General features: G+C 44.5%; 1 protein-coding gene across 7 annotated transcripts in view; it reads right to left on the bottom strand.

Annotated features, from left to right (window-relative positions):
* KALRN (kalirin RhoGEF kinase) overlaps nucleotides 1-21690 on the bottom strand; it is a 669312-nt gene that overhangs the window by 456259 nt on the left and 191363 nt on the right. For all 7 annotated transcript variants that reach the window (XM_053903452.1, XM_053903454.1, XM_053903456.1 and 4 more), the window contains exons 2-3: nucleotides 20928-21002; nucleotides 13243-13357 (exon numbers count right to left, since the gene is read on the bottom strand). In XM_053903452.1, the coding sequence (XP_053759427.1) occupies nucleotides 13243-13357; nucleotides 20928-21002 (190 nt within the window). The remainder of the gene's footprint in view (nucleotides 1-13242; nucleotides 13358-20927; nucleotides 21003-21690) is intronic.

Here is a 21690-nt window from a genome sequence, read left to right as displayed (position 1 = left end):
GGCTGACCTCTATAGCCCCTCCTGCCTCAAGCTCCAGGATTTGAATCCACCTACTTCTTTTAAAAATCTAGGTCAAATTTCATGTCCAATAAATCTTCTCTGGTTAAGTCCATTTAACCGGTATGCCTGTTTAACCATGGCCTTGAAATGGTTAATTTTGTCTTCTCCAGTGGATCTTAGAACCTCAAACACACTGTGAGTTGTCCCAAGGGCAAGAACTGGGTGTCCCCTCATTAGCCCATAAGTTCAGGGGCAACCTGAAAAAGCCAGAGGATTATTGGACCATTCTCTCTGAGTTGGTACATATATAAGAACTAAACAATCATCCTGTGTATGCACAGAATGAAATCTCGACCAATTGGCAGGTGTCCTAGTAGAACACCCCACCATGGTCAAGGCTGGTAAAGGGTAGGAGTGATTCTTGCCTTCCTCCAAGTCCAAAACAGGGAGTTTTCTTTCAGGAAATGGGTTCAAGGCCCGAGTTTCTTGCAGAGGAAAACAGCTTACTGTTGGGAGATAAGTGCACATTACCTTCCTGGGCAGAGAATCAGGGGAGAGGGGAAAGTCACAGCACTAGGTTGAGACCTGGCCTCAGGTACCAGGCCAAGAGGAGTTTCTGTGCAAGACCTGGCCCATGAATTACTAGGGATGACAACAGATGAACTTCCAGCTCAAGACAGCACAGAAGAGTCTAGGAGATGAGAGGGAAAAAAACATTGGTTTGGGGGGTTTTGGGTAGCTCTCAAAATGAAGTCTGGTCCTCGTCTGACCTAGAATCAGATGGGGTAGGGAGAGGGGAGGCTCTGAGACGAAAGAAAAGACAAAGCAGGGCCATCAGGACATACACGTGGATATGTCAGTAAATTCTCCAGAAAAGCATTTGTCCTAGCTGAGTTACCACAGCTCTGACAAAGTGCTCCTATCTGGGTTTCGGGAGAAGTGGGGCTGGCTGTTACACTTGCTCAACTTGGAAACAGGAATACTCCTCCTTGGTGAGACAGAGTCCACTCCCAGGTCCCTCGCATGCTCCCCCATGCTTCATCCTCTGGCAAAGGGCCCTGCCTTCTTTCTGCCATAGAGCCAGTCTACCCACGCCCTGTGGGTACAGTCTGTTACACAGGAAAGATGACATCCCAAAGGAAACCTGGGTCTGGCCTCACTGACTCCATGTCTGGAAGACAGAAGCTGGCAAGGGCCCCAAGGGTTCCAGGCACAAGACACTGCCCTTTCCCCTGGGGGAGCTCCCAGTCTAATGGAACTCTGTCAACTTGCTAGGTACTGCTCTACAAACTCACTAAACAAGACTCACCATTTCTGCCCTCAAGAAGCTCACTATTCATCAAGGAGAAAGGTTTGTGGACAGTCAGAACTTATAGAGGAGACAGGGACCACCACAGCTTTATGATGAGTTCTCTAGATTCAAAAGTCTTTTTCAAATTTTGTTCAAATTATTTGTTCTGTTTAAGTTATTGATGCTGAACTTTTAAGAATTTCTTAAGTGTTTTTATTTAAAGCAATCCAAGAAGAGAAGAGATGGAGTGGAACAGGCAAGGGGGAGACATTCTTCTTTTAGTAAAAGCTACAGTGGCAAACTGGTACAGAAATTTTTTGCAACTAGTGAGTATATTCACCAGGGTTATACTTTCAGCAACAAAAAGCCCTAGGTTGTGGCGTTTTTCTTATTCTCGTCTTTTGTGTTCAGAGAAAGAAAACAGTGTCTAAAAGGCAAGGCTTGAAAAGACAAATGAAGACTTTTATCTTCAATGTTTGCGGCTGATGAAAATAGCAAGGGAGATAGTAGTTCCAAGTACTTCTATGCTTGGGGCACTGTGACTTCAATCTACCTTAGACTGAAGACAAACCAATGGGAAGGATTTTTTTTTTTAATTTGAAAAAATTATAAAAAGGAAGATTTTAAAAGAAATTTAAGAATTGGTATAGATATATCACATTATTTATGCATTTTCCCTAAAAAATACCACTATAAAATTCCCAGTTTCAAATGGCAATTAGTATATACCCAAGTTAAATATTTCCACAAACATAACTTTATTGAACATGCACTAACATTATCAGAAAGGTTATATTAAACCCATTTTGTAGTTGGAAAAAAATTATTACTTAGTGCTTACTTAATTTTCAGTGTTTTAATAAAAATGTAAAGCCTTGAAAACCCAAGCAGAACACTGTCATTTAGAGCCTCTGATAAAACCAATCTGTGTCCTTGGGTAGCTGAGCAGAGGTACTCCACCACTTGGTGGCAGCATGCCTAACTTGCCAGCTTGTATACAATAAGGACAATCTCTCTACAAAATTAGTTTTATAACATAAAATGTCATATATACCTAAAAATGTACACAACCCCAAACACCAGTAAAGGGCACATGATAATACCTAACCAATGATAGGTGAAGCAAGAAATACAAAACATGTAAAAAAAAACAATCATATGGTAGAGAAGGGAAAAACAGCCTCAAATCTAGAATCCACTAAGTGAAAAATACATCCTTCTTCCCCAGCGCTAGGCTGTCTCTCCAGCATCTATATTCAGGTCCATCTATATTCAGGTCTATATTATTTCCAGCATTGACAAATAAATCAGAACTAAATTTAAATCATCCTGATTCCCTAGCATGAATTCCAGAAAAACCTGAATGTAGTGGGACTTATTTCACCTGACATGTTAAAATGTACCTAATCAAGGCAGCACCAGAAATGTCAGCTTCCCAATCGGCCTGCTGTTGGTGAGCCATAACCTTCAGCAGCCTAAAGCAGAAAATGTAGGGCTACACCTGAGTTTTAGAGGCTCATTCACCATTGCTGCCCAGAGACAAACTCCAAGGAGACCTAACTTAGAAGGCAGATAAGGACCTCAGTTCAGATGAGCACAGAGGAGGTTAACAACCACTTTAGGCCAAGCCAAGAACTGACTGTACAACCAGCCAAGGAGCTGAAACACATCCAAAGGCAAAACTAAAAACTCACCGTGGGCAAAAAGCAATTAAGTCCTTCTAGATTTCATATCAGATCCAAACTTTAATGTATGGTCCCCATTAGAGGCCTATTAGTTCCGGAAAATAAAAAGACCTGACAGACCCCCAAAGGGCAGGCCCTGTGACCGACTCCTTTAGTCTTTTCAAATCCAGGATCAGACTTAAGTCTGTAACACATGGAACTACATTAGGGTTTCTTGATAATGGTGATAACAATGTTTGCACAGTGGGGCCTGGTTATTGATGAGCAAATAAACAAATCTGGAGAAATGTCAAGACTTGGAAGTCTAAGGCAAGGCATACTGCAAATATAAATTGGGAAATTTGGAAAGCAATGTGGCAATGTGAATCACTAGCTTTTAAAAAATGTCTGATTGCCATAAATCTATCCCAAAGAAACTATCTAAAAAGTAGACAACAGTTTACACACAAAGGTGTTTACTGGGAGTTTATATAGCAACGAAATTTTGAAAATAACTTAGATGCCTAATGATAGGGTCAATTAAAATATGGTACATTCCAATATACACTACTATGCATAAAAAGTCTTGAATGTTAGGAAAATATTCTTCTGGTATAATGTCGAGTGGAATAAAACAAGAAGGAAATTAAATAAGCAATAATTCAATTCTGTTTTTTTAAAAGCTCTAAATAAAAAAAGACAGGAAGGAAATATTTCAATATATTAATTGTCCCTATCTCTATATGATACAGTACATGATTAAAGTATTTTCTTTAATTCTTTATATTTTTCTGCACTTATTTTCTATAATAAAGAAATGGTTTTCTAACTAATAGAAGAGGTTAAGACTTTATCAAAACTTGGTATATCTATTAATATATTCAGTGTTGCTTATAAGCTTGCTAGATGGTTCTGATCTCACTGCTGTCACTGCTTTTAGCTCTAATCCTAACCTTAACCATCTCCCTAATCCTGACTTTGAAAAATCAGTGCTAGGGTCAATGAAGGACAGGTGGCAAAACAAGGTCCCTACTTTTTTTTTTTTTAATTTTTTTAAGTTTATTTGTTTTGAGAGAGAGAGAGTGCACAAGCGGGGGAGGAACAGATAGAAAGGGAGAATGAGAGAGTCCCAAGCAGGCTCCACACTGTCAGTGCAGAGTCCAATGTAGGGCCTGAACTCACAAACTGTGAGATCATGACCTGAGCCAAAATCGACAGTCAGCGGCTTAACTGACAGAGCCACCCAGGAGTCCCCAATGTCACCACCTTCGAGCAAAAAGAGGGAAAGACCTGCCATTTGCTGTCAGCCCCTTCTGAGTACCAAGTTCTGGGCTAGGTTCCATCTACATGTTCTACCACCGCTGTGTTTCATAATCCCTTTATGCCTGCCTGTTCTACGAGGTGAGAAAATTTGTCAGCAAGCAGACACGTTTCTCCTTCTAGAGCAGAAGTTTCTGGGTTCATTCTTCTTGGGCTGGACCCCTTGCCTCATATCCAGAATCAGTACTTTCCCTTCAGCCCACTCATCCTTCTCTGCTAGTCCACTACTGTTAGCTCCACTCTCACCAAGTTCAGGTACCTTCCAAGGGTCACACTGAAGGTGCATATACAGACAAACAACGCTCCTCTCTCCATCAGGAATGCTTATCCAATGCTGGGTCCTTGATTTATCACCTAAAGACATTCACTGGTTCCTGGAATAACCAGGCCTACTCCCATAGTTACTTCATGACCACATGGTTTTTGCCTCTGATCATCCAGACTATTGTTCTCCAGGGAATCACAAATGCATGCCTCTACATTTGAAGTATCACCACTAGCTCTCCCTCCGCCACACAGCTGCATTTCTCAGGGTTTCCATGAGCCCCTTCTGGCCCCTCAGCCCCATTAGGGCTATGCCAGCCACATCTGCCAAGTCCAGCAATGGCATGGCCAAGGAAGTAAACCAGCTTCAAAATGTGTATCAGCATAATGCTAGTGCCAGAAATGTGCTTCTGCCACCAGAGCAGTTAAGATGAACCAAACAGGTGGCCTAGTGAAAGAAGACTCAGACCCAAGAAACTGAATAGAACTACCATCCTTAGAGTACAATAGGACCAGGCTTTACATGCAGGGTCGCTGCTACTGACAGTTTTTTACTTATCTCTTTAAATAGTATCCATGGTCTTAAGTGTTTCTGCTTTTTCACTACATCTCTTGGTATTATGTGGTCACTAAAGCATAGTTGACTATCATCCACAGATGAGCATAAATAAGGAGCATTTACACATCTGCACCTGGGGGAGAAATTCTGAGGCACTCCCCACAACCACCACCATTGTCCAGCACATCCACAGTCACCATGGCTGCCTTAACCAGTAGAAACCAGGTGTGAGGCAATCGCCATCTGCATTCCACACCTGCAGCAACCTTCACACTTAGAATCCAAAGAGAACCTTAGAGAAAGCAGGTTTGATGCATAGACCATTGCTGCCCACCATCATTACACCTGTAGGCCCCCTCATCTCCTTACCACCCTCTCCCATTGTCCTGTTCCAATCCAATCTTTAGCCCATCCTACTCTCCCCAGATGTGTCCCCTGCACTCCATCACCATGGCCTCCCTTACTCTGTCTCCTCATCCCTTCAGTGGATAAAAGTTCAAGCTCTGGTGCTAAAGCACCTAGCTTCTTGTTATACTGGCTCTGTGTCCCTAGGCAAGTTACCTAACCTCTTGGAGCCACAGTCCCCTCATATGTAAAAGAGGAAATAAACATACTCACCTCGAAGTTATGCATATCAAATACTTATAACAGCACAATAATGTAGGTTAAAAATAATAATTGCTAGCCATTTATTTATTACTTAATAGATCAATTCCAGGGGTTGGACACATTGTCTTTTCCCCCTTAAAATCACATCTGAAAATTCATCCATGTTGTTGAATACCACAGTAGTTAAAAAAGCTAGTCAAAGAAAACTACATATGGTATGATACCCTTTGTATAAAACTCAAAAACAAGCAAAACTAGGGGTGCCTGAGTGGTTCAGTTGCTTAAGTGTACAACTTCGGCTCAGATCATGATCTCCCAGTTTGTGGGTTCAAGCCCCACATCAGGCTCTGTGCTGACAGCTTAGAGCCTGGAGCCTGCTTTGGATTCTGTGTCTCCCTCTCTTTCTGTTCTTCCCCTGCTCACACACTCTCTCTCACTTTCTCTCTCTCAAAAATGAATAAATGTAAAAATAAATTTAAAAAAAAACAAGCAAAACTAAACAACATATTGTTTATGAAAACATGTGGTAAACTATACCAAAGAAGCAAGAGGATAAACACAAAACTCAGAGTAATGATTGTTTTTTTTGGGGGGGGAAGGGGGGTTCATGGTGGGGAGGAGCCACAGGTAGCTTCAGGTAGCCACAGGTAGCCTCAAATGTCACTACAGGTGACATTCTACTTTTAAAGTTGAGGGGTGTGCTCTCAGATGTTCATTTTATTATTATGCTTCGTAACTTACATATACATTATATCTATTCCTTAATAGGTAACAAATATTACTATATGTGCATGTGTATATACAGGATAATAATAATAATTATTATTATTATATATATAATTATATATAGTATAATAATTATTATTATATATATAATTATATATAGAGAGAGTATAATTATTATTATATATATAATTATATATATATATAAAGTATAATAATTATTATTATTATACTTTAGGAGACAGACTAAGAAGTACTGAGCGCCTGGGTGCTACAGAGAGATTGCTAGATAATTCTTCACCACACACTTGTGGGATGTGCATTCTTTTCCTAAATTAAAAATCAGAACATTAGACTCAGAAATACTGAATAATATGCCCCAGGTCTCACCCCATGCCAAATACCTTCCATTTGCCCCTCCAAATCCATTCTCCATCCTCTCCCCTCAAGCCGACGACCTAGGAGGCTGACCCACATGGACTGCATCAATGGGCTTACCTGGCTTTGGTTGCATTCAGTCAATGACAAACGATGACAGGAGGTCAGAGAATGAAAGGACAGTGAAGTTAAGAGTCTGGATTCCCCTTGCCCCCCATCATGGAATCACCCATAGCCACAGCTCCTGTCAGGTGGCCCTCTCATACAGTCGTCTCTCTCCAGATTCTAAGAACTGTTGATCGTCTTGCCCTTCAGGGCTAGAAGTAGTAACATCTCCCCTCCCTATTGTTTCTAGCCCTGGTATAACTTGGGAATCCAAACCTTGTTGGTTTCCCTGTGCCCTGCCTGCATGACTATAAATTGTACCTTCCTTAATCTCTTCTCAGATTACCCAGGTTGAGTGGCCATTAGCTTCCTTACTGAGTAGTGATAGAGCTGGGATCTGAACCTCAGTATCTTTTGCCATCCTAGGACGCTTCTCTTCCCTTTGTTGGAAGGTCTGCACAGCTCCAAGGAGAGTGATCACTAATGAGGGTAGTTACTGTTGTGATTTTACACTCCTTAGCAGCAGAGTAGAACACTATTTGCTCTTCAGGACTTGTGTTACACACAGCTTAACAATAGGGACACTTAACTGTTATTGCTCAATTTGTGTAGAATCTGGGAACTGTAATAAAAATTATAAGCCCTCTATACATAAGCAACAAAATAAATTTAAAATGAGTGTGAAAAGGCATAAGTTTTGGACAATGCTCTCATTGGTCCTATTTTCTGGACCTCCCGTCACTACTCCCTACCTCCTCCTTTAATTGATAATCTCAGAACAAAGGACAGAATGCCAACAACACATCTCAACAGGCCCTTGCAATAAGACGCACTCAGTGATTATAGTTTGGATAGCTTGGGCTCTCTCAGGCTGAATATAGTGGGAGGAAACCCTTGCAGTTTTTACCTCCTCATCTTTTAACTGTCTTTCTGGCTCATTCTGCATATTTCTATTTTCTGGTGATGCTGTACAAAGACAGTGCTGGCTATAAGCCCAATTTATCTCTTGCTGAAGTCAGTAGAACAAGAGCAAGTGTTATCAAATAATAAGCTGTGAATATTGGCACTTTGGTTTGATTGGCATTACAGAATATCCCATCTTAATTTCTTGTCATCTCTCCTCACCAGTATGATATCTGCAATTCTTGCCAGAACACTTAACATCTCAGCTGCCCTGCTAAGAGCAGAATTAAGTGGCAGACACATCAAGGGGCTAACAATCAGTGCCCTTAGAAGTAGCAGAAAGATGGTCATGACAAAGCAGGATAACAAGGACGATGAAGAGGAGAAATTCAATGCAATAAAATAATCCAGGTTGTTTTTTTTTTTTACTAGATACTTAGAATTTCCTATTTCAAGCATTTGTTCAACTCTCAATAATCACAGTGAGTAGATTATCCACACTGTGAGCTCTGCCTGGGCAATTATTTACTCTCAGGCTACATTTTCTATCCTGTCCCTCAATTTCTAGGAAAATTCATCAGTTGATTGTATCTGAGTATTTGCCTTCTGTTTCTTTCATGTACAAGTAGCTGCAAACAGATAGCAGAGCAGGATAAAAAAGCTAGCTAAGTATAGCATGGATGACAGTCAGAAAAGATAACACGAGAGCCCACCAAGATGCCTATCCAGGCCCTGGCTCATAGTAGGCACTCAGTAAACATTGTTGAATTCAGTAAGTGGACTTATTAGCAAGTTGAACCGGAAGACTTTTCAGGCCCCTTCCCACACTGCTAGTCTGTGATTCCTCAAAACAAGATGACAGAAAGCATGGAGAAGATCCTGGAGATGGGTACTCAAAGCCATCAGAGGCACAAAAGGGAAGTTGGAAAAAACTTAATTCCTGCCAAGATGGATCCCAAAAGAGTAAGCAGGACTGTTCCAAACTGTCACACTCCAGGATGATCCTTGGTCCCACGTGATGCCCCCAAATTCCCACAGAGTCCAAAGGAACTAGAAAGCAGTTCTCTCAGGATTTCAGATGTAGACATCATCTGAAGTGAAATCCCAGGCCCTAACTTTTTTAGTGAGCCTGAGAAATGACGTGTATGTTAGTGGGGGTAATAGTACTCTGTTTTGAGGTTCTAGATTTTATGATGCATTTTTCCCCCAATATCATAGAAACACAAAATTTGGGGCAAGAAATCTTAGAAATGATCTAATCCAGCCTCCAGCCCAATGGAGGAATTCTTCCTACAGTATCCCTAACAGAAGGTCACCCAGTCTCCAGCTGACAGAAAGCCCACCCACTTTCTCCAGGGGCAGCAGCATTACTGCTGGACAGCTCCCAGGTGGGCAGGTTCTTTCTTCACTTCTACCCATTGATGCAGCAGGGACCATGCCTGCTCCTTCCTCTTTGGGACAGCTCTCCTGACACCTGAAGTCAGGAATCACTGTTCTTCCATTTTCATTCCTGCCAGAAAACATCCTTCAATCCTTCAACTACAGAGACACCCAGTTTGTGGATTCTTCAGTACACTGCTCCCCTGACAATACTCTAAGTGGTCAACAGCATTCTTAAAACGAACTGTCAGAGGTGCACCTGGGTGGCTCAACCAGTTAAGCATCCGACTTCAGCTTAGGTCATGATCTTACAACTCATGAGTTCGAGCCCCATGCTGGCTCTGTGCTGACAGGTCAGAGCTTGGAACCTGCTTTAGATTCTGTCTCCCTGTTTCTCTGCCCCTCCCCCACTCATTCTCTCTCTCTCTCTCTCTCTCTCTCTCTCTCTCTCTCTCTCTCTCTCTCCCCTCCCTCCCTCCTTCCCTCCCTCTCTCAAAAATAAATAAACATTTAAAAAAATTTAAAAGGGGCCCCTGGGTGGCTCAGTCGGTTAAGCATCCGACTTCGGCTCAGGTCATGATCTCGCGGTCTGAGTTCGAGCCCCGCGTCGGGCTCTGTGTTGACAGCTCGGAGCCTGGAGCCTGGAGCCTGCTTCGGATTCTGTGTCTCCCTCTCTCTCTGACCCTCCCCCGTTCATGCTCTGTCTCTCTCTGTCTCAAAAATAAAATAAACATTTAAAAAATTTTTTAAAAATTTAAAAATGGGGGGCGCCTGGGTGGCTCAGTCGGTTAAGCGGCCGACTTCGGCCCAGGTCATGATCTCGTGGTCCGTGAGTTCGAGCCCCGCGTCGGGCTCTGTGATGACAGCTCAGAGCCTGGAGCCTGTTTCAGATTCTGTGTCTCCCTCTCTCTGACCCTCCCCCATTCATGCTTTGTCTCTCTCTGTCTCAAAAATAAATAAACGTTAAAAAAAATTTTTTTTTAATTTAAAAATGGACTGGCAGAGTTCAGTGTTGCAGAGTTGAATGCAGTGGTCCAGATGTGGCCTGGCCTTCACAGAGGATGGTGGGACTATTTCTTCCCATTCATTTATAAATTACCACAACCATCTGTTTAATCATCTTTTCTAGAATAGTGCCAGAAATGGCCGTCAAGATGACTCATTCCTTAGATTTCAGGATCTTCTTTCATCACTTACTGGTCCTTATTTGCCTGCCTTCTTTTAGCCAGCTCATCTCTTATGCTACCAGCACAGTCATATATTGCACTGCCCTTTATTCTTACTGGTTTGTACAAGGTAGGGAAATATCCAGATTTTACCTAACTTTACCAAAATATCTTTTCCTGCTCACCATGAACACTCAGTCAGCCTGGCATACAGAGGCTCTAAATATTTGTTAAATAAATAAAGAATGAATGAATGCATGAATAAACAAATGTCAAATGTCACCTACAGATGATTACACCAGTCTGTAGAGCACACTCCACCCCAAAAGGAGCCTGTCTTTTAGCTTCCTGGGCCATGACCCAGAATAGATCATTTCTTCTCATCAGTATCATTGACCTTGTCTAACTATTCATTTTCACAGTTTCCCTTCTTTCCCAAACCTGTGGTTAGCAGAAGAGTGGCAAATATTATCTGACCCACTAAGTTCTTCAGTTTCCCTCCCTAGACTTCAGTGTCTTTAGAACAATTCTGTTCCAGGTTTTGCTTCCAACAGTAGTCATATGTGAACTTGGGGACATGAGTGGCATGACTAGTTGGTAAACTCTGCAGCCTGCCAGGTACTGACACTCCTCCTGAACAAGAGCCCTTGGGACAGAGGTGGCAGAACTCCAAGGAAAATCCTTCCCACTGAAGGCAGCAACAGGAGTCCTGCCTCCCACCTGCCAGAACCTGTGAAGAACCTCTTCTGTTCTCAGGGGCAATGCCTGAGACCACCCTCTGAGAGGCAAAGAGCTACCATCTAGTATATTCCTTCAATGATAATGTATTGTTTCTCCTTATCTGTGACCTTCCTTTCAGCCCCTCTTGGGTTTCATTCCCCTTCACCCAGCAGAAATCTTTCCTTTTAACTGCTTCCAATCTATTCTGTCCTATCTTTGCTTAACAAATCAGAATGAAGAAAAGTGTTCTTCAAACTCTTTTACCTTCTATTCTGTAGAAGGTAAGTGTACATTAGCTGCAGGGATGTGAAAAACATACCAGAAAGGAAAAAAATATACCTTTCGTATCTCCTGGGACCCCAATTTCTTCTGGCTCTGAAAGAACTAAGAGTTCATCATGGGTCTCCGTGAAAACTTTTCTTGTAAATTGCTTTAGAAAATGCCTGGTTTTATGCCTGATAGTAGTATACTTGGGAAAGGTGCTTTTAAAACTGCTTAGCCCTTAGATGACTAAATTGCTAAATTACCTACATCAATCATGGGTTATTTAGTCCATCTCCTTGCCTCTGAGACAGATGGGAATATTTCTTCTCTCCAAAGACCTCCAAGAAAAAAAAATATATTCTATTCTATTCCTCATCCAAAGACTCTTGCACTCCAAGTTTAGAAGTTCTTCTTTGCATAGAACCCAAGTCCCTTTTGTTGGAACTTAAGACCTTTTATCTTTTTTTCCGGTCTCCAGCGGATATCATAAAAAAAATAGACACTATTCAACATCTATTTGTTCACAGCCTTCTGCCTGGGGCTCTTCAGGGCTCCCCATTCTATTCAATATCCTCCCAAGCACTTGATGGCTGCTCTTAAAACTCCTTTACCACCTGCCCATCACCATCCAGCAATCCCTTTACATTTGTCTCCCTCATAGCACTTCGAGATCTAGCGCTTGCCTCATTTGACACCTGCTTCAAGAACTAATCAGCGCTTGCAACAATTATCCAAGGTCTCCTAGCAGAGGCGGAGCTGAATATGGAGCTCCTGTCTATAATTTACTAATTCTCCTATAAAATGCACAGAGACAAGAAGATTTTGAAGGCCCAAAGTACCACTTCTCATTTGCCACAAGAAACACTTGACAGGCTCCAGCTCCATTAAGTGGCAGAGAACAGAAATCTCTCTGGCCAAGTGCAAGGACAGGAGAGCCCTGGATCAGGAGTCAGGAAGGCAGAGTTCTAGGCCAGCCACTGACACTGATGCCCGGTGAGCAGCTCTCATCCCTACTGACCCTAATTCCTAAACAGAGCACAACATGTAGTTGCCTAGACAGCTTCTCAGGGCTCTTCCAGCATTCACATTCTGTGATTCTCTGAGTCTACAAAGGCCTTTATTCTCCCTTCTTAAAAGATACAGACCGTGGCCTCAACACGTCTCTCTCCACCAACTCCATGGCCAGCACCACCAGGAAACACTTGGAAACCAATGTTTCTCAACCTGTTAAAATGATCATCGTTCCCTGCCCCAAAAGAACTTTTCTATGCTTCCTTCCTCAATTGTCAAGTCAATGAAAATTTAATGCTGTGAATATATTGTATACCTTTTTAGGTACCGTATATATACCTGTGCTTAATACATAAAAGGACAGGTTTTTGCTACCCCCCACACCAAGAACCAATTTTCATCCTCCTTAGAGACAATATTAACCCTGCTGAAAATGTGTCATCTAGATTGGACTGAGGGCTGAGTCTAACTGTATGATTCAAGTGGGGTTATTTGTCCCAAACTCCAAAAGCCATAAACCATATTCACAAGCCGTAAGTTTTGAAAACAATCCATTGCACAAGCCAAGGTGGATTCAGCTAACTTCCTACTTCCCTAAGGAAAACAGCAGCTTCCCACCCTCTTCCTCAGGCCACAGAGTCTCCACTCCAGGGCCTGTCCTGGTCCTCACCTCTGCCCAGGGCTCCTACTCCATTCATATGGATCCCAGCAGTAACAATGGGAATGATGAGAACAAGGTGAACAATGGGTGACATTGTTCCAGGAATAATTAGAATCCACTCCAAGGGCAGAAACAACTGCCCGGGCTGGGATGGAGGCTCATTCTAGCTCACTCACACGAGCCCAGCTCCCCACTCCCCGGCAGGATATTCCCCTTCACCTTACCTTGGCACGCTGGCCAAATAGGTCACGAGTTTCCGCAGGTCTTCCTGTCTTATTCTGTCATGATTGCTGCGAGCAGGGAAGGTCAGAATGGGTCCACCTCGCTTATCACGGCCCCCTGTAGGGAGGAAGAGGAGGGCGGTTAAGAAAACCAGCTGGAAAGCATGCTGCACAGAAAAAAGAATTCCATCTGAGTGCTGGATGAAACAGGCAGAAATATGGTGCCCGGAGAAATGCAGTCACTGGTTAGGTGAAGGGTATGGAGTTTGGGTGTAGCTAACATGTGTAACCTTGGGCAAGACTTTTTGACTTCTCTGACACCTCATTTGCAAAGTGCACCTGAAAATAATGATGAGCATCTTACAGGGTTGCCACAAGGACTGATGGGGAAGCACTTTAAAACATAAAGCTCTCCACAACTGTGAGATGATAATGAAGGTGGTGGTGACTGCTCTCATTGAGAAAACAAGCTATCGAATGTGTTATGGTCTTTGAAAATTTAACCTTCAATTCACTTCTCTTTGCAGACCTCTGTGAGGTAGAAGTGCTTAAGATGAACTGACTACTGTAGTGAGAAACCCTTAAAGCATCCATCCAGGACATCACTGCTGGGAGATTTTCAGATTCATAGAAAAGATGTTAAGTGCTTTCTACACAGTCAAGATTCCACCCCTGCCTGTCTGCCTGCCTGAGGTACCACCTGTCACTCCTGCTAGAGGAGTACAGGAATCTTGATCAGAAACAAGGATGCTCAAGGTCTTAATCATGGCAAATGCATATGTACACACTATGATTATAAATGTTTTCTAAATATCACATTAAAACAAGCAGGAAGGAGTATAGTGAAATGATGATCATTGTTGCTATTAGACAGCTGGGATTTTACATGATTGCTTTTTCTTCTTTTTTCTAAACTTTCTTTTCACTATTTATTATAGGATTTAAAGATTTATCCTTTAATGCGTGCTATGATTAGGAAGCAGGGCCAAGTTTCTCAGGAGGGTCACAGAGGACAAAGCTAAGGTACATCCTTACAGGCACTGGTTATTATGCACAGAAAACCCCTGTCATGATCACAGACTTTTGCACACATCCCAGGCAGCTGCCTGACATCCTCCAGAGTGGGGACCACAAGGGGATACAATTCAAGAAGGGGGAGGAAGTGGCATGGCCATCACCAATACTAGAAAAGAAGCTTAAAGCTCAGCCCTCTGAATAAGGAGCTCTTCGAGGAAAGGCAGAGCCTCCCAGGGTCCCCACCCAAGTGTGAGTTCATGTTTCCCTCTGATTGTGGGGTCCAGAAGCCATACAGACAGAAGGGAAGCTCGACAAACAAAACCTAAACCACTCCAGGATACTCCTGAGGAGGAAATAGGAAGACTGCAAAGAGAAAAGGATCAAACAAGATCAGGCCAGTGAGGGACGTGCCCTGATGAGAAAACATTTCAGCAGTACCACCCCCACTTCCAGCCCCACAGCAGGGCGATCTGTGTAGACACACCACAGTGTGGGACCTGGGCCCCTAGCTCCAGACCTTCCATACCATGGGCCCTGGTTCTTTGTATGAAAAACCACCCCAACTCATCTACCTTGGAAATGATCCCCATTTCCCAACTGCCTTCCACATGAGGAAAAGGAAGCAGAGGATTAAATGGAAGGTTTCCCTGTGGGACCCAAGGAATTTAACAAAAATCCCCTACCCCTGGACAAGCAGAGCAAGACTAATTCCATTTTGTGCTACACCCACCATCTCATGTATAACCCCCACATGACCTACTTATTGCTTAAGACACTCCCCCACCCTAGTCAAGCCGCTGAGCACACCCTTACTGGAAACCGGCTCATTTAGGAATGCGGAACCCCTAACCGCCAAAGAATGTAAACCCCGCCTTTTGCTCGCCAAACTTGCGCGTCAATTCTGACCAGAGTGATAGGCTAGTTCAAACAGTTACTATAGGGTAAATTGTAATTCAATTGGCCACCTGTGTGTGGACTGACATGAATGTGCAACTTTCTGTGTGTGTTACAATCTCATTGGCCACTGGCCCCTATAAAACTGCTACACCTCTTAACCTAGGGGTCCAAGTCCCTGCTCCGCTGTGTCGGGTATACTCGGGCCCAAGCTCGAGCTTGCAAATAAACCCTCGTGCGTTTGCATCGGTATCGGCTCCTTGGTGGTCTCTTGGATTCGAAATCGGGGGCATTACGTCCCAAAAGCTGGGAGCATCTCTTGTACCCACAACCTTCCTCTCTAGCCATGAACCATCCTAAGGATTTTCACTCTTGGGTGGTTTTAACTGCAGTTGTTGCCTTTCTTCCTGATTTTCCGTAGACACAGTAGAGCCATGAGAACATGGAGTGCCAAGACTGGCTTGTTTGGCAAAGACTCACTACGGACTTTGTAGGACTGTTGGAACTGTCCTTCCTGAGCTAGATAGAGCTAGTTCTGCCCTTGGAAATAAGAGTTTCATAAATATGGCTGGGGAAGGTTCCAGATGGCAGAGGAGAGGGAGGGAAAGGAGAAAGCCTGGGTCAGGGCAGCCCGGTCCCTTCAGTAAGCATGGAGAAGGATTCAAGAGGGGGCAGCAGGATCAGCCAGGTGTTTCTCAGAAAGGAGATGACCTTGCAAGTGTGTAGGAAGCAGAGGAGGAAGGGGCATAGTGAAAGAGAATCACTGTGCTGGAAAGAGTGGGACAATGGGTAGAACAAGGCCTCAGAGCCGGTGCAAGAAGAGGGGTCCTGTCCCCTTCTCTGAAGCAGGCTGATACAACTCAGAGAGGGAGGAGGAAACAAATAAATGAAGGAGTGGGAGAAATTCAGCCTGCCTGGGGGACACTACTCTTTAGGTGAAATAGCAAATGAGGTCACCTGTCAAGGATCAGGATAGGTTCGAGGTGCTGGGAGAAAGGGGAGAAGACCATCACTGATCAGTGTCCCAAGAGAATGAACAGCAGGACTGTGTATGAGGTAGGCTAAAAGGAATGAGGCAGGGAACTGGGACACAGTGAGACCTCTTTTGGGAGGTCTAGCCATCGTATCTATGTTAGGTTCTAACCTGAGTGAAGGCAGAATAAAGCTAATGCATGCATAAGTGGAGAGGGCCCAGTGCAGGTAGGAAATGTCCTACTGGATCATGAGTTCCCAGAGAAGAGGGGACAGATGTTTTGCTCATCTGAAATCCATCCTTTCCCAACTTATAGGAGAACACCAGAAAGGGTCAAAGGTAAGAGGCTAAGTCCATGGATGCACATATCAAGGGTTAAGGTCGTAGATATTCATGGCCTAAATAAGGAGGTGGAAAACTTTGGTGCCAAGGAGGCTGAGAAGCCATGAAGGTGTAGGATTGGATGGATAGTTGATATGGTGCTGAAATTACAGAGCGTGATACACAGGGATGAAGAATGAGAATCCTCCCTGCTGAAGTCAGTGTGCATTATGGAGGTGGATCCCAGAGGGTATGAGACACAAGTAGCCAAGTTTTGAAAAGGTGCTGGTATTCCTTTACTCATCACATTCCTGCCGTGGGCCTGCGCATGTGAGGCTTTGTTGCCAGGAGCTACAGGACAGGTATAAAGAGGATAAAGAGGGAGGGGACAGTCTGATGTTCTAGAAGTAGCACTGATCCCCTTCCAGAGAGGCAGGGCAGGGTAGGGTTGGAGAAGAGGCAAGACCAAAAGCAGGGACCATTAGGGCTTCCCTGACTGAGCCAGAGGAACAATGCTGCTCAAAAATTTTCAGGGGGTATCAGGCTCCAGTTAGGGCAAGTGGGGAAGGTGGGGGATGGTGGGAGAAGAAAAATACACTGAGGGCATCATACCAAAATTCTGGCCCATGTAACAATAGTTAGCAAGATGTTAATGGATACACATGATTTCCTTAAGGGAATGAAGTTATTCTGTAGTTTGGGAGATGCTTTCATGCGTTTAATGGACATGTGCTTTAATGGACACAGCAAATCTCCATGAGGTGGCTATAATATGCATTTCCCAAACTTATTTAAGCATAGGACCCCTTTTCATTTTTTTGAGGACCATCTTGTGGGACTGCTGTTTTATGGAACATACTTTGAGAGACACAGGTCCAGGATACAAGACTGTACCACGGCAGCATGAAATTTCCCTGGGAACATAGAGAACATTGCTGGTGGGAGATCAGGAGGCAGAGAGACATCAGGGGGTGGCCAAAAGGAGGGTGTGAGTGCACAAAATGATAATAGGGGTGAAATAAGCCCTGTACAAGCAGATTGGATAAAAGGCATAAATGGGTGCTTGTGAGTGGGAGGCATATGCACTCAGAGGAAGCCAGAGAGGGCAAAGGGGGAGCCCACAGGTTGTGAGTATAGAGCAGGACCACCAGGCTGGAATGACAGAGACTCCCTAAGGCACAGCCACAGAACCTGTCTCACACACACGTGCACACGCCCACACACAGAAGCTGTTGGGCTGCACTGGATTATTCCAAATGTGCGTTCCCATGGCAGCACTCTTTCCTTTGCCCTGGCCATGCTGCGGGCAGGAGGAGAGGAGGAAAGGAACAAGAGACAGTTCGTTTCTCTGGTCACCACCTTCCTTCTCAGAAAGAAATACAGCTGCTACACTGTATTATTTAATTCTGGTTTCTTTGTTTTGTTTTATTCTTGTGTTTTCTCTTTTAAAAGCTCAGTATATAAGAGGCTTTATTGGTTTGTTTCTGGGTTTTTTTGTTTTGTTTTTGTTTTTTGTTTTTGTTTTTAATGCAGCCAGCTGTCTCCCTAGCATCCTCAGCATCCTTCTCAGGCATGGGAAGACAATGTCCCCTAAGCCCAAAACTCCTGGCACCACGTGCAGATGAGTAAGACGCACCCCAGGCTGGTCAGCCCACATCAGTTCAAGGGAGCGAGCTGCACAGCCCCAGCCCCCTCGCTCCTGCTCTGGGAAGCATCTACCTGCCTCATGCTGGACTGTCTTCCTGGCACATTGTTTCTATGTTCTCCCTTAGGACAATTCTATCTAGTTGGGAAGGTTTTTTCTAGGGCTGGCTGAGCTCTGCCTCAGGGCTCCAACTGAATTCACATGGGAAAAAATAAGCCATGAACAATCAAACAAGGGTCCCCATGTCAGAGTTTACTGTATCTGCACTCATATGCCCTGAACTGATGCAGAACAGGATGGTGTTCAGAGGCTCTACACTAAAGCAAGGCAGGCCTCCTGGAGGAGGCAAAGTGGGCACTTACTTGGGAAAAACAGAGGCTCAAAGTGGCAGAAAGTGTGGGTAAAGCATTGCAGGTAGAGGAAGTTTGGGAACAAGAAATATGGGAGGATTAGCAGGAGACCCGGGGGACAGGAAGGACATCAGGTTAGATGAAGCTCTGGGCCCTAAAGAAGAAAAGATCTGATTGAGCTCTACTTGGGAGTAGAAAGTAAACAATAGACGCTGTGGGCAATGTCCTACAGCCAGACTCTGGGCAGCAGCAGAAGTCAGGGGCCTAGCACTGCCCAGCAGCCCTCAGGACCTCCACACAAGGTCCTCCCACATGTTCAGCAAACACTCAGATCCAAGCTTACAAAGACTTTGGAGGTTGCCTTACCAACCCCTCTACCCGTAATCGCTGCCACATGATCCTGCCAAGGGCTGTTCAGCCTGTGTTTCAACATCTGCAGTGACAGGGGTTCACTACCTGACAAGGTAGACAAGCCCCTAACGCTAATGGAGAAAGGCAGCTTCTTGGTCAATCTCACCTAGCAGCAACAACAATAAAACACTGGTATCACTATTACTACGGAGTACCTCTAGTACCTTACATACTCCCATCTCATACTTTGCTCTCACATCCCATCTCCACATTCTGAATCATCAGTCTCTCACCTTCCCTCTCAGCAGGTGGAAGACACCTGCCGCTTGGTTTCACCTCCCTCTAAACCCCTCCTCACTCTCCCTTCTCTTCATTGTGTCTGTTGCCCATCATCCAGGCCAGTAGCACCTATGATGTGCAGCCATGCCCTGTGGGACTGTACTCACTTCTTCCCTGTGATTCTACCACCACTCCTTGTGGACAATCAGGATCATCCAGAAACAAATGCTCAGTCCACAAGGCATGAATGCTTGTGATCCTCGGTGGGGCACTGCCATCATCCCAGCCCCTGCTGGAGATTCTACAAGGGAAGTCTACAGAACTCAAGAACTGGCACCCAGAGTGATGCTGGTGCACCTGTAGCTTGCTCTCAATTACATCACAGGCCACCAAACTTTTCTTAAAGCTCCAGATAGTAAATATTTTAAGCTTATGACTATCTGGACTCTGATAAAATTACTCAACTCTGCGATTGTAGTTAGAAAGCAGCCATTGGGGCATCTGGGTGGCTCAGTTGGTTAAACTTCTGACTCTTGATTTCATCTCCGGTCATGATCTTACAGTCCATGAGTTGGAACCCTGTGCAGCACTCTGTGCTGACAGTTCAGACCCTGCTTAGGATTCTCTCTCTCCCTCTCTCTCTGCTCTTCCCCCCACTCATGTTCTCTCTCTCTCTCTCTCTCTCTTTAAAATAAACAAAAAAACTAAAGGAAGAAAGCATCCATTCACACTACCTATAGCAGGCTGAATAGTAGCCCCCCCCCCAAAAAAAAATATCAGGTCTTAATCCCTGGAACCTGTAAATGTTACCTTATTTGGAAAAAGCACCTGCAGATGTAACCGAGTCAAGGATCTTGATATGGGAAGATGAGCCTGGCTTAAATGACTGGGCCCTAAATGCAGTTACAGGTATCCTGTAAGAGGGAGGCAGAGGAAGATGTGCCACAGACAGAAGAGGAGAATAAGTGTGACCACAGAGACAGAGAAGGGAGTGAATGCTGGCAGCCACCAGAAGCCAGAAGAGGCAAGAAGTGAGTTCTCCCATAAGAGCTTCTGGAAGTAGCACAGCCTTGCTGACAGCTTGATTTCAGACTCAGTAAACTGACTTCATGGCCTTCAGAACCATGAGACAATGAATTTCTGTTGCTGTGTGCTACCAAATTTGCGATAACTTCTTACAGCAGCAATAGGAGACTAATACTGCCTGAACAAATGCACATGGCTGTGTTCCAGTAAAATTTTACTTATAAAAACAGGTGGCTGGCCCACCAGCTATAGTTTGCTGACCCCTGAATCAGACAGTAAAAGATGCAGGTGCACAAGATGGGTTGGAGAGAAAAGTTGGAAATAAATATTTGGAAGTCATTACTCAGAAAAGTAAATGAATGGATATAAACATTCACTTGAGTTCCCTTTGCCAGGAAGGAGAGATAAAGAGGAACCAGAAAAAAATGTTAATGTCCTCTCTGTGATCCAGTCAGAGACGAACCCAAATGAAACCTCTGGGAATGTGTGAGGTGAACAGACTCCTCCAACTGGACCATCTCCCACAAGGACCTTAGTGGTGCATGAGGGACCTCACAGGCCTGGGATGGTGGGGTGAGGTAAGGTGTATGTGTGGGGGCTGTGAGGTGAGAGGCACCCACCTGTGGTGGTGAATGTCGTCCAGAGCACCCAGCTAGGATCAGAGCTCTCCCTCCTCTTTCTGCCTGCCTCTGGAGCAAGGATGCAGCCAGGGGCTCCTGAGTGCCACCCCATCCCCCACTTCTCTCTCACACACCAAGAAGTGACTGCTAGCATGCACACGTACACACACTCCTCCAGGTCTCTTATAGAGCAAAGTTCCACAAACACTCACCAGACACGAAGGCCACTTTTTCCTTTAGGATGGGAAGGACATCAGAAGCTTTCAAACCATCATTCCGAAAAGATCCTGTGGGATGACAAAACAGAGGAATCAGGGTGAAAGAGGCCAACTGGCTGAATCCCCGGGTACCCCCCTCCACGGCCCAACGCTATCATGCGCCAAAAAGTTGTGCCTTGTTCAGGTGCTACAGCCCAGCCCAATGGAGCAGGAGAGGGTCCACAACAGGAAGGACACTTCCACATGATGCCAGGCCACGCAGGTGTCCCTTCCAGGGAAAGGATGGTCCAAGTTGCCCCCACCACATATACAAAGCTCCGTGCCTGGCAGGCAACAACCACAAGCCCTGCTGCTGTGAGCAACTTGATGATGGGGCTTTTTAAAAGCCACTTTTGTACCTCTTTGCCTAGCATGGTGTCTGGTACACAGTAAGCACTCAGTAAACATCTATGGAACAGGTTTATTAATATCAAGATGGACTACAATGCCCTAAATAATTGTTTATTTCTTTTCCTCTACCTGGCACAGTGACTTTTAGTCTTCATTGTACAAATGGGAAAAGTAAACCACAATATCCCCAAGTGGGAAGCTAAGTTGAATGCAACAGCCTTCTTCCTCCTCCCCCTCAATGTCACCCTCACCAGTCCACAACAGACAGGAGGTGGGGAGACACCAATCTCCTGGGAAGGAAACACACTCCCTTCTCCAGCAACACATTCTCTGCCTAAATTTCACTTCTCAGCTGCAAAGTCCCTTC

This window comes from Panthera pardus, unplaced genomic scaffold, assembly GCF_024362965.1.
Source record: "Panthera pardus isolate Hobbes unplaced genomic scaffold, ASM2436296v1 HiC_scaffold_16, whole genome shotgun sequence".
NCBI lineage: Eukaryota > Metazoa > Chordata > Mammalia > Carnivora > Felidae > Panthera > Panthera pardus.
The sequence above is the reverse complement of the archived record's forward strand: the minus strand, read 5'-3'. Positions and strand labels throughout refer to the sequence as shown.